General features: G+C 38.4%; 1 protein-coding gene across 3 annotated transcripts in view; it reads right to left on the reverse strand.

The window, feature by feature from the left end:
* The window catches only part of COL12A1 (collagen type XII alpha 1 chain), a 117,414-nt gene that overhangs the window by 71,311 nt on the left and 32,087 nt on the right, over positions 1 to 14,016 (reverse strand). For 2 of the 3 annotated variants that reach the window (XM_043889866.1, XM_043889867.1), the window contains exons 14-17: positions 8,621 to 8,893; positions 2,585 to 2,851; positions 1,937 to 2,129; positions 551 to 672 (exon numbers count right to left, since the gene is read on the reverse strand). In XM_043889866.1, the coding sequence (XP_043745801.1) occupies positions 551 to 672; positions 1,937 to 2,129; positions 2,585 to 2,851; positions 8,621 to 8,893 (855 nt within the window). The remainder of the gene's footprint in view (positions 1 to 550; positions 673 to 1,936; positions 2,130 to 2,584; positions 2,852 to 8,620; positions 8,894 to 14,016) is intronic. The other variant, XM_043889868.1, reaches the window with a different exon arrangement.

The raw sequence follows: 14,016 nt of genomic DNA on the forward strand, positions 1-14,016 counted from the left end.
GACCTACTCTTTATAAGCAAATGATGAAAATATTTAGAAGTAAACTCTATCCACCACCCTCACTGCTAAGAATGTTCAAATCTAGCTTCATGTGTATCAAAGCTGTAGTCTTGGCAGGAGCAAAAGTCTAAAGGGTTTATGTTACCATTTTGCTTCCCAAGTCTTAGCTGCCCACCTATTTACACATCAATAACCAAACACCACTTGCTCAGCCCAAATAAATCCTTTCTACAATTACTTTAGTGAAACAAAATTGCATTTTAATCATTAAAAAGAGAGAAAGTGTACATCATCTACCCACTGAAAAACTCAGTTTTAAATAATACAGTACTATGTAACTAATGTAATGCTGACAAGAAAGCCTTAAAAAAATGTTGGCAAAGTGTGCTTAGCTGGATGTCTAAAGAATTTTTTAAGTATATATTACTGAAATAAATTTTAGTGTAAAATTTAATGGTTGATTTTCACGGTATGATTAATCCAACAATTTACATTTGAAAAAGTTGCACGGCACTGACTTTTCTTAGGGGAATGCAATTCAGTTTCTTACCAGAGGATAAAATTGGCATTACAGTTGTGTCAGAAAGAGTTGTCATTTCTTGTCCAACAAGTGGTGAACTTTCTCCTCCATCAAACATTCCAAAAACATTTACTTTATAGGTGGTCCCTGCCCTGAAATGTTAAAATATACAGTCTGCATGTATAATAAGCTCAAGTGGTAGCATTTTTTGTTTTGTTTTGTTATAAATATTCAGCTTGATTTACAAACGTTCACTCAGAGGAAGTTATAATACATAACATTGCAAGAGAAGAAAAATAATTTCCATCACATTCCAGTTGAAGCTCACACTGTGAAGTATCGAGGGAAACTAGCGTTCTAGAGAACACTGGGGGTTCAGAGCACCAGTTTCCACCTTGCCTTTCCATCAGATGTAGAATTCCCACCTTCCCACTGAGCAAGTCAGGGAAGGATCAAGCTCTCACTTTCACTACTGCTAAGTAATGGGCTTTAAGAAAACAATTGAAAATGTTGCACTTGCAAGGAAACAAAAAGCCCTGGCACAGTGCCCGGCACATAGCGTGTGAAAATTGCTCAGTCATGTCCGACTCTTTGTGACCCCATGGAGGGCAGCCCACCAGGCTCCTCTGTGCATGGGGTTCTCCAGGCAAGATCACTGGAGTGGGTAGCCATTCCGTTCTGCAGGGGATCTTCCCCAGCCAGGGATCAAATCTGGGTCTTCTGCATTGCATATATATACTTTACCAGGGATGCCCCCTGGCACACAGTAGGCTCAATCAATTTTATCCTCCCTATTCTGATAAAAGTAAGTATTGTGCATTCAAACAGATTTCAGTGTTGTTGAATGAATAGTCAAAACAAGTCAACTTTCCACTAGGCAATGAATGCAGAGCACTCTGTTTATTTCACTGTAAAGGATGTAGGCTGCTGTTAAAACTCAAACCTCCTTCTTTTCCACTGCGCAGCCTACAGCAAGACCTTCCAGCAGCCCCCACTTCCCCAAGCCTCTCAGCTGACCCCAAGCATGAAGGCCCACTCCCTCCGTCGCCCCTGGGCCTTTCCTGAAGCACAGAAACACCCACATTTCCACAGGGCTGGCTGGGGACAAGCTGCTCTTGGTGAAATTGAGCAACGTGGATGTCAATTTTTTAAAAGGGGGATGTTATAGAAAAAAATCACCATTCCTGATCTCCTAATAACAAACATCGTTAAAATAGTACCCTTGTTCAGGGCTAAATTCGAATGTCTGAACCCTAACCTCAACTTCAGTCTCAACAAGAGTGAAGAAAGCGAACTTGGGCTGATTTTAAATACCTTGCCGGCAACAGAGACATAAGTGATCTTGTGTGGAAGGCCTACAAATTTACATCGATTATGCCATTTGTTAACAAAAATGAAATAAGAGTTCACTCCTACCTAAGTTCCTCTAGAACAACTGTGTTGTCATACGGTCCAACCACTAACTCCCCCAGCCTTCTGTCATCTCCCGTGGGGTGAAACGTGACCTTGTAACCCTTGACTTCACCAGGTGCGGGCTCCCAAGTCACCCGGAAGCTGGACATGGTTGGATCAGATGTTTTGAGGTTTCTGGGTGATTTAAATCGAGAAGCTGTAGAGATAATAGATAATTAAAATATTATCCAAAAGCCTAGGCTCTGCAGTTTTTTATTAACCCCTACAATAATAAGTTAATTCTAAATATCTAAGTGACACACATATCAATCATTACAAGCAAAACACTTCAAAATAAATATTTACCTAAAGGGTTAAGTCAGAAAGCACAAACTATAATGCCCAATAAAAGTCAGAATCTTAGAACACGAGCCAAGTGAGAGTGTAAATAGCACTCACAATTCAGATTAGAGTAACATTAATATGTAGAATCATTTTATAAGGAACTGGATTGATAAAAATCATATGCTAACTAGGCATCTTATCCAACTATTTATTATAATGTAATTTATTACAGAACTCATTTTAGATATTCACAAATGAAGCAGATATATTAAAATCCCCAATTAGAATATTACACACTTTCCCCCCCAAATTCTGATGATTCCATACCTGTTGTTCCTGATCCTTGCCTCAGCTTTCCTTCTCCTGTCTTGTAAACTGGGAGAACGGTGATGTCATACGTGGTCTGGGGCTGAAGTCGCTTTAGCACCGTTGAGGTGACTGTGGGTGACACTTTAGCAATCATCTGTCTCCCACCCCCGCGGGGGCGATACACAACACGGTAGTTGACAACCTTCCCAGGGGCCGGTTTCCAGGTAACTCTCATTGTGTTTTCCGTTTCTTCATCCACTTTCAAGGTTTTCGAGTCTTCAGACACTGTGAGATGAAAAGAAGACTATAGTGTATATCATGCTGAAAGAAAATGCTTATGTCCACCACCGCATTTATGTGAAAAGACACTAGGTGCGGTTTCTTAAATACATACACCCTTCCTTTTCTTAGCATTGTGATCTCGCTTAAATTCAGGATGGCGTGTGAACTTAATCTCAGTGAGGTTACACTGAGATGTTTTCTCTTTATCTGGCTAATAACTAAAAAATGGAAGTTCATATTGCAAGGATTTCCTATTTGCATTCCAGAGACTTTAGTAAAGAAAACATCCATTTCCGGAGATGAGTTTTTAGAATTTTTGTTATATTTCCATCTGTAAAGAATTCCTGTAGAAATTACAGTGTGCAGAATATGAAAAATCGTAAATACAGGGTCAGAAATACTCCTTGAGTCTTTTCAGAAAAAACTACAATGCATAAATGACTAGCCAGAGTGACTGTAGTTAACACCATCCTTTGTGATTGCCGTGAACACGTAACACGATCAACACAAAGGAACAGGAAACTCTGACACATAAAAATATCTCAGGGGCTCTGGAGATAAACCAGTAAACACTGGGTGGTTTTAGAAAAAACTGTATGTAAGAAGGGTTTGATTAATATACAACAAACTTTATTAAATTATATCTTATTAATAACTATATCAGAAACAGGTCACCCAACATCCACAAATAGCCAATACAGTCCTCTTCTTATATGTAATTAGAATTTCTAAGCAGGATCATTTCATTCAGTTCAGTAATCTTAGCATTCAAAAATCATAAGCATCTTCTAAAAAGAGAGACAAAGCTGAAGGAAACACTGAAGACAATCTTTTTTGATTCTAAAAGAAATCTTCATGTTCAAAAAAGGTAAGGACCACTTGAAAGAACTAAAAAAAAAACCTGGGAAAGCTTTAAAAAATATATACACACACACAGAGACATAGCAGCATTTTTCAGACACTGGACATCAGGCAGCATAGGACCATGATTCCCGAGAGAAACAAATGAGAAGGAGCTTGATCACTGCCCTGACTAATTGCTTGGAGAGAGTTTCCAGCACCAGTACGGGAAAGGGGAACCCAGATGGAGCCTGGTGGTCTCCCTTAATTGAGGAGGTAGTTTTGTCAGTTCGGGGAGTCCAAGGCACTTAGAACTTGCAGAGAACGTCCTGGAGATAGTGTGACGGAGAAAAAACTCCAAAAACCTGCAAAAGGTCCTACTTGAGTCTTCAGCCCAGTACTACCCAGTGCATGTGAATAAGGAAACTACTCAAAACCAGAGAAAGAACCACCTGGAAGGAGTAGGGAGAAAAAGTTCCTAGAGTTCATGTAGGGCCAGAAATGTTCCCCCTCTTCACAGTATAAAATCTCAAAATTCTCTGAACATCATATAGAGTACTAAGAAGGAGTTACTGCCCCAGGAGTGGAGTTAAAGAAGCCCTCAACTAAAGGTTTCTCTGGTCTAGCTTTAACACAATGTTAATGAAAGCTTCAAAAATATCAAACTGTTTCCAAGTGAGTTTACTACATCCCAGAACAAATCTTAAGGATATTTGTAAGAACATAAAAATATCTGACATCCAAAAAGGTAAAATTCATAAAGTCTGGCTTCTAATAAAAATGACCAGAAATGCAAATAAAGAAAAAAATTATAACCTGTATCATGGACTGAATGATTGTGCCTCCCCATATTCATATGTTAATGCCTTTGGGGATAGTATTTGGACCTTTAGGGAGGTAATTAGAGAAGGAAATGGCAATCCACTCAATTATTTCTTGCCTGGAAAATCCCCTGGACAGAGGAGCCTGGAGCGCTACAGTCTGTGCGTCCCAAAGAGTTGGACATGACTGAAGTGACTTAGCATGTAGGGAGGTAATTAGGATTAAATGAGATTTTACAGATAAAGCCCTAATCTGATGAAACTGGAATCCTTATAAGAGGATGAGGAGACACCAGACATTTCCTCTCTCCCTCTCTCCCCTCCCCACCCTCAACACGCACAGACTGAGGAAAGGCTACGTGAGGACATGGAAAGAACATGGCCAGCAGCAAACCCGGAGGAGAGCTCTCACCAGAAACCAAGTTCTGCAAGCAGAAACAGAACTGCAAATAATACATATGACAGAACTATTCAAAGGGGACATCAAAACAGCTATTATTAATATTATAATATGTACCATATTCCATATGTTAATGATGGTACAAGAAATATTAAGCATGTTAGGTAAACACATAGAATATATAAGAAAGACTCAAACCAAACCTCTAGAAGTGAAAAATACAATGCCTAACATGAGAAATGCACAGGGTGGTATTAAGATCAAATCAGAAACTGGAAAAAAAAAAAAAAAACTACTGAACTTGATGACATGAGAATGAAATCTACCCAAATTGAAACATAATAAAAGAAAAAAGACTGAAAAGTTGAAAAGCACAGGAGTGAGCTATGTGACAACTTCAGTCTAACACATGTGGAACCAGAGTACCTGAAGAAAGTGAAGAGTAATAAATAAAACATTTTAAGAAATAATGGCCTAAATATTTTCAAACTTTATAAAACTATAAACCCACAGATCCAGCAATCTCAATAACCCTAAGCACAAGAAACATGAAAAAACTACACCCAGGCACATTATTAGCAAACTACTTAAAATCAGTATAAAAAGAAAATCTTGACAGCAGCCATATAAGCAAAAGATACATTATGTATAGAGGACAAAGGTAAGAATAACAAAATAGGTAAAGAAAATCAATATATGGTTAAGAATTATGTCTCTGAAAGGTGCTAATAATTCAACTAAGAGTATATTAGTTGCAACTTTTTTAATTTTAGGGTTAAAAAGAAAGTAAGAGAATTCTCAGCCAATTCCATTACTTCCTGGAATATTAAAATGTATTTAGTTAATCTCCCATTCTCCATTACTATTTTCTAGGTAAGTGAACTATTAAAAGAAAAATATACATATATATTTTCAACAAAAAAAAATGTAAAGACCTTACATAGGATTTTTGAAAGAATATGAGAAAGAATAGTACACAGAACAATCTATCACAAGAGTTAAGTAAATCCATGTGTGTCTAACACTTTCCTAGAAAGAGTTCTGCTAAAATATGTTTACTGACCTCTTGTTTCCATGTCTTCAACTCTTGTTCACTAAAACAAGACATTTCTTCCTTACACAAAATTCTCAAGCCGATTTCATAACATTTAAAACTGAGAAAAACGGACATTTACATCTTATGAGTATTGGTCTAAAAAGAAGCCTATGTCCCCAAAAAGTGGGATCACACACTTGAAAATATTCCCAAATTTAAATATGTTAATAACTGTCAAATACTGTACTTCATACTGAAATGAATGCTTGAAATGCTTCAGGATCTCAATTGTTTTCCTGCTTTTTAATCAACTCTTTAAAATAAAGGAATTGAAGTTAAATAAAGTACAACATATCTCATCCTAGCTTTAACAGGAAACTCTGAATTTTAAGGAGGGAAAAAAATCCTTGTTGGCTTCCCATAAGTAAAAGGCAAGATTTGTCACTCCATTCATTGGTATGCCACATGCTATAAAATGCTGTAACACTCCCACTCTCTAAGTTCTTTTCAAGTTTTAGTGCTTTTCACAAGATGCTCTCCAAAACTCACTGTACCTTGGCTAAACTAGCTGCCATAATTGGAGGGCTGGTAGTTTCCCACCTGCTGGCTTTCTAGCCACAATTTGTCATTGTCATTGTATCGACAGTCTGCATTCCATGTATCTGAATGTCAGGCGAAAGCAGAAAATATTTCCAAAACGTCCCCCTTGGAAGTTTATAAGGTCCTCTAAGAGCATGGCCCAGTTAGACACACCATTTTGGACTTGTCCACCAGCCAAAGACACTACATGTGACTGGGATTTCTCAAAGTATCGTCGAAACTACCTTACCTTCCACAAAAAGAGCAAACTAAAACACGCCAACAACTAAAAATGGTAGCAGATGGGGGTGGGGAGAGAGGCTCAAGAGGGAGGCGATGTATATACACTTGTGGCTGATTCGTGTTGCTGTAAGGCAAAAACCAACACAACATTGTAAAGCAATTGTCCTCCAGATAAAAATTTTAAAAAATGGTAGCAGAACAAAGAAAGATTCTTGTCTTTCATCTAATATGCTTAGCAGTTTGAGCAGTTGACTTATACTCTCTAGAAAATGTGCCTTTCATTCCTACCTACTCTGCTCATGGTTCAAAAGAGGGCTTTCTATTTACTAAGCTTTAAATCAATTAGCCAAGAAATACTGAAAATATCTTAGATGCTCAGCTTTTAGAAAGCTTATTTAGAATTTCTACTAACATACTTGCTTTGAGCTAAAACATATCCCTTGTGGAGATTTTAAATCCCAAATAAATATCTGAGGATTCAATCTTTTCAGAAGGAGAAAGGATGGAGGAGAATTTTTGAAAAAGTTTCCCTCTAAATATGTATTTTTTGATAATTTCTCAGCCATGTGAATTGTATCTTTATGCCTACAAATAAATTTAGCTAGATGTTTCATATGTGGCCTAGCTTAGACATATCCAACTGAGTTTGCCAGTGATTTAAAAAAAAAAAAAAAGATGACTTCTACAGAGAACTCAGACCAAAAGATTTTAATTTAAGGACAACTTCAAATCAGGATACAGGACTTCACTGAAATTGACCTTGGCATTTTCCTCTCTCCTCCTTTGGCAGAAAAATCACCCAATATGTGGCCTAAATTTCACCCAATTCCTCCACCTCTTCTTAACAAAAGAAATGCAAGAATACCCCACTCTTTCCCCTTTTCCTAAAATCCTCCCAAACAAAAGGAATAAACTTTCCTATAAATTCTTAGAAATGCCCATTTTTAATAAATTGTTTTTTAGGAAAGGCAATTATGAAACACAGACCCATTTCTCACTAGCCACCTGATGATAAATGATGAGAGGTCACTCAAAATTTTTCACAGGAAGGAATATGAGATTAAGGTAAATTTTAGCCACCAGAAAACTGAGTAGACTTGAATTAGCCTCCCCAAACATAGTAAAAATAATTTAGGTTTAGTCCTGGTTGTATAACAAACATTGTCTCACTAGCCGCATTATACATCAGTCTTCTCCAAGTGGCTAGGCACTATGCTTGTTGCTTTGCCCACTGTTATTTTATTTAATGCTCAACACAGTCTGACGCTGCATTCTACATATTAGGAAACTGAAGCTCAAAGAAGTTTCAAGAACTTGCCCGAGGCCATGTAGTTATAAATGTGCCTGAATTCTCTTTGTTTCCATAGCTTCTTGTCTCTTTACTAGTTGAGTCTCTTATCTAGTTGATCTTTCCACCAGAAAAAAAGAAGCGAGAGAAAGACAGAGAAACACAGTTCATCCTTGAACAACAATGGTTTGAACTTTGAAGGTCCACTTACACATGGATTTTTTTTTTCACTATCAAATGCTGCAGGACTACATAATCCAAGGTTGGTTTTATCCTGGGATGCAGAGGAACCTCAGATAAGAACAGTTGCCTATAAATTTTACTCAGATTAACCCCCACATTTTCAAGGGTAAACTGTGTAGGTAGTTGGCAGGGATTCAATATTTCAAAATTTGATACAAGTTTAGATACACAACGAACTTGATTTTAAAGCACATTCATGAAAGGTCATAAGTTTTTAGTCTTCATCTGTCACATAAAGAAAAAAAATGCAAGAGGTTATCATGAGCTGACAGCTATTAGGTAGCACCAACACACTGCCAAGCCCCCTCAGAATGTTACCTACATTCAGTTATGGCTTCTGCGCTCAAGGGTTCCCCTTCTCCACTACTGTAAGTTGCAAATACGGAAACTCTGTATTTGGTCTCTGGCTGCAGGTTTTCTATCACAGTATGAATTACATCTGCAGGAAGACTCTTTTCTCCAGCCTCTATGTCATCATAAAGTGATTGCCAAGAGACCCTGTAACCGCGAACCATTCCTGGAGCCGACGTCCAATAAGCCCCAATCGATGTGTCCGTGATATCTTTAGTAGTCAAACCTCCAGGTGAACCACGCTCTAGAGAAGAAATGAAAGGGGGATCATTTTTTAATGTCTATTAGATATGTAAATATTCCCTCATCCTGGCAGACACCCTGACTTGTTGGACTCAATTTGTCTAACTTACCCATTTCTTCTTTCTGAGCTGTCTGTCCTATTCTGTCAGGGGAACAGAAGATGGGATTAAACTTAATAACTATGCCTGATTCCTGCCTATCACCCTTGCCCCCATATGTCCAGTCACATTGAAATGTCCTTCAGGACAAGAATGACATTCAAATACGAAGAAGTAAGTGCCTAAAGAAAATTTCAAAGAGAAAAAAAAAAGCATCTAAATCCCCCAATTTTACAACTCAGTTCTCTTTATCCATTGTTCACAAAGATCTTTATTTCTTCGCCATCTTTTCCTATCTTCTTTAAATAAGTTCAGTTTCAATGTACCACTTCCAGTTACTTCAACAATCTTATATCACTTGCAAATCTTAATTTCAACAGTCTTTTTTTCACAATCTATTTTCAAAGGTCTGTTCGTTCACAAAGCTAAAAAACCAGAAATGCAAAATTTTGATTATAGCTTAACCCTAAGGGAAATAAAAGCCAACAGTTCTTCTGGAAAACCTAAAAACGATTAGTCATCAAAATAAAACACACCACTTGCTCTAACTGATCGAAAATGCCTGCTACTAAATTTCGGCTCTCTCATTCAAAATAAAAATACAACTCAAGTGGAAAAAATATGGAAACCCTGACTTAATAGGAGGCACAGATGTCTACCAATAAAACCCTAACTTTCCATAATTTAAATGTAAGATAAACATGCAAGTCATTTTATACTGGCTACCTTTACTAGGGTTTATGCCACAGTATGACATAAATATAAAACTATCTGCCTCTACAGCATACATTTTACCAGTAATTGTTGTGTATTCAAGAAAATGATATATAGTGCTGCTACAAGAATGCTGAAGGCTGTTATTCTACTTGAATCAAAGAGTAAAAATGAGTATCTTAAAAATACTCATAATTATTTAAATTTCAAGTACATAAAGATAACAATAAATGACAAAGAAATCTTGGTGGGCAAAACCCTATCATATATGTTAGATTACAGTGGAAAAAATAAATAAAATGGAAGCTGGGCATACTACCAGACCCCAAGACCAAATGGAAAATTCTAACTCTATTATAAATAAGTTTAACTGCTGACAGGACATCTCATCTCTGGAGGGAAATTAATTACATATTTCACTGCAACCAAGAATATTTATTTTCAAGAACATACTGACTTCTTTCCCTCAGTTCCTGAGGCTCATCTTCATTTGAAGGTCTTCTTTAATTGTATTTCTACTAAGGTCACACATCTTTATATCTTCTCTACTTATAGGAATTAAACAAACTGTTTCTTTGGTTGGGTTGGGCTGAGTTGGTTGGGTTTGACTTGGTTGTTATTTTTTTGCTTCATATTTTGTTTTTATGGTTGATATTTCAACTACTGGTCTCTAAGTTTTAAATACACAGCATGTTTCATTTGTTTAATATATACTACACCCTTTTTTCACCTCTTAAATTTCCCAGGATGCAGTTAGCAACAGCTTTTGTGAAATAATACTTGAAAGCACTTGAAAAGGATTCAGAATTTAAATAAGCTAAAAAGCTACATTAAGAACATTCCCCAAAAGTATAAAACAAAGTTAGCTACAACATGGGGGTAATCATCCAAATTAACACTGGAGTGATTTACAAATAATAATTTCAATTTCTAGTTTTCCCAAAGATTGCGCTTCTCAGCCTATTTTTCTGCCCACGTTCTATAGTTCTGAATTTGTGACATTGTTTATTTCCATGGCAACAGACATCAATCTCACAAACACAGGCTAATGATTTCACTGTGAGAAAATAATAGGAAGGGAATTTGTGGTTGAAGCAAAAATGCATTCACAAAGATATTTCTGAGCTACAAACAAAAGGAGCTCTAGACATGTATTCCCATGGATTTTAATCAACTACATTAACACTCTCAAGACCTGGAAAGCTAGGACAAAATATTAATAAAATTGCAATGAAGACCTCTGCAAGACTGGTCAATGTCCTGGAAAGAATCTGTAAAGACACTTTTTAAGATCCAAATACAATATTAACTAAAAAATATTCCTGAGTTCCCATTAATGGCATGACAGCACTAATTCAAGTGAACACTAATTATATTCTCAATTACAGAAATAAAAGGTCCTCAAAAAAATGATAGTTTCTGCCTGGCACAGAAAGGCATTATTTGTACGTACTGGTGCTGCAACATTCCATGTTTGTGACAAAGAAACGTGAAATCCAAAGAAAAAATACACCTCAAACCAGAAGCCAAGACTGAAAATATAAACTGCTTCAGTGGGTTTCTTGTATGTCAGTCAGTCAGTTTGATAAGAATAATCCTAAATATAAGGAGGTCCAACCAGCCTATCCTAAAGGAAATCAGTCCTGAATATTCATTGGAAAGACTGATGCTGAAGCTGAAACTCCAATACTTTGGCCACCTGATGCGAAGAACTGACTCATTGGAAAAGACCCTGATGCTGGGAAAGATTGAAGGCGGGAGGAGAAGGGGATGACAGAGGATGAGATGGCTGGATGGCATCACTGACTCAATGGACATGAATTTGAGTAACTCTGGGAGTTGGTGATGAACAGGGAGGCCTGGTGTGCTGCAGTCCATGGGGTCACAAAGAGTCGGACATGACTGAGTGACTGAACTGAACTGAACTGAAATATTAAGTGTACACTGTTGTCAAACACATTGAAACACCTTTTTTCTCCAAAAAGTAGGAAGGCTGGGTTTTCAAACTGTTGCATTACATCCAAGAATCATGAGACTATGATATTCTGGTGATAAGTATATTTTATCAGACCTATAACACTTGAAGTTTTTAAAAATGGAATCTTGACTTGGCCAAATGTTAAGTTACCAAAAAAGCAGCTGAAATGGACCCTGTGATATACCTGGCAGTCTGCCAAGGGGCCACGCTGGCCTGGGGACTAGGTGTGCAACAGGATGAGCATGCCGCTACCTCTGGAGCCCTGGGACCCTCAAGAGTAAAACCTGGACTGGACCTGGTCAGATGCAAGAATCACCTGGAGGGCTAAGACCCGGCCATCCCAGACCAATTAAACTGGAGCGTCTGAAGACATGCCTGAGCCCTGACGCTTTCTAAAAATTGTTTCAGACTCCTCTGTGATCCTAATTCCTACAGGATTCTGGCCTCTTTTCTCACTTAGGGGACATTTATTTGGAAGCTGTGTTTGATCAGTGTGGGAGGGAACCCTCACCCTTGCTTTCATTCAGAAATGAGAGACAAGTGTAGTGAAATAAAACAGCATGGGGTGAAAGCAAAATTGGTCAAAACTGGCAGAAATGGGGACGCTGTGTAGCACGGTGTGATGGTTTCTCTATATCACATGGGTCTATGGCCACACACGTCACCCTTTCAGTAGTAGTGGCGTGAGCCCAAGGCCGACCCTCAGAGAATCCTCTCCATCCATCCTGTGTCAAAAGGAAATGGCTTTTCAGTGCTTCTTCGTCAAGCATTGATCACATTTTCCGGTGAATGAGATTCCACTCAAGTGTTACCCAGCGAGCCATTTGCTTCAGTTTATATTGAATTGTAGGTTTTCTCAAACTACAGAAGTTCAGACATCAGCAGCTACTGAAAGACATTATTTGGACTGGTTTGGGGAGAGAGTCTATTTCTAATATACCTGGGAAGGAAGAGGAAAGAGAGAGGAACAAGAAAGAAATATAAGACTAGTATAGAGCCTCTATCCAGCAAACGTTAGTATTAGTCACTCAGTCGTGTCCGACTCTTTGCAACCCCATGGACTGTAGCCCACCAGGCTCCTCTGTCCATGGATTCTCCAGGCAAAAATACTGGAGTGGGTTACCATTCCCATCTCCAGAAGATCTTCCAGACCCAGGGATCAGACCTGGGTCTCCTGCATGTAGGAGGATTCTTTACTGTTTGAGCTAACAAGAAAGACCACAAAGGATCAGTTCAGTTCAGTTCAGTCACTCAGTCATGTCCGACTCTTTGCGATCCCATGAATCGCAGCACGCCAGGCCTCCCTGTCCATCACCAACTCCTGGAGTTTACCCAAACTCATGTCCATTGAGTCGGTGATGCCATTCAACCATCTCATCCTCTGTCGTTCCCGTCTCCTCTTGCCCCCAGTCCCTCCCAGCATCAGGGTCTTTTCCAATGAGTCAACTCTTCGCATGAGGTGGCCAAAGTACTGGAATTTCAGCTTCAGCATCAGTCCTTCCAATGAACACCCAGGACTGATCTCCTTTAGGATGGACTGGTTGGATCTCCTTGCAGTCCAAGGGACTCTCAAGAGTCTTCTCCAACACCACAGTTCAAAAGCATCAATTCTTCGGCACTCAGCTTTCCTCACAGTCCAACTCTCACATCCATACATGACCACTGGAAAAACCATAGCCTTGACTAAATGGACCTTTGTTGGCCAAGTAATGTCTCTCCTTTTTAATATGCTATCTAGGTTGGTCATAACTTTCCTTCCAAGAAGTAAGTGTCTTTTAATTTCATGGCTGCAATCACCATTTGCAGTTCTTCAAAAGAGGAACCATAGAAACAGTGGCATGAGCGGCAACCAGTCCAGCACACTTTTGCCACTTTGTCTCACCTGTCCCTAAATATGATCCCACTTCTGCTCTAGGAAAGGCTCCCCCATCTTGAACTCCTCCTCTCTGTCTGCCCGCAAGACTCACAAATGCATGTTTTATGATGTTTGGGTTTGTTTACGTTTTTCACCTGAGTGACATGGTTTTCAAAAATATATAATCTCACTGTACTTGTTTCCTGCCATTCTGAACCACATGCCTGTACTTTGCATGTTACTTTTACCTCTGGGAATGGAATTGCTGGCAATCATTTCAAAAAAGTCATACCATCTTCTGTAATATTGGTATGCCTTCATCTCTATTCCTTTGATTCCCTCTCAATAGTTTTCCCTTCTACTCTGCTCTCTCCAGTATAGTACTAGGGGAAATATAAGAAATAACAAAGCTTTTCTGTCATAAATTTAAACAAACAAAATTCACCAGTTTTTGAAATTTTGATAGTATTTCTGACCAG

This window comes from Cervus elaphus, chromosome 28, assembly GCF_910594005.1.
Source record: "Cervus elaphus chromosome 28, mCerEla1.1, whole genome shotgun sequence".
In the NCBI taxonomy this organism is placed as follows: domain Eukaryota; kingdom Metazoa; phylum Chordata; class Mammalia; order Artiodactyla; family Cervidae; genus Cervus; species Cervus elaphus.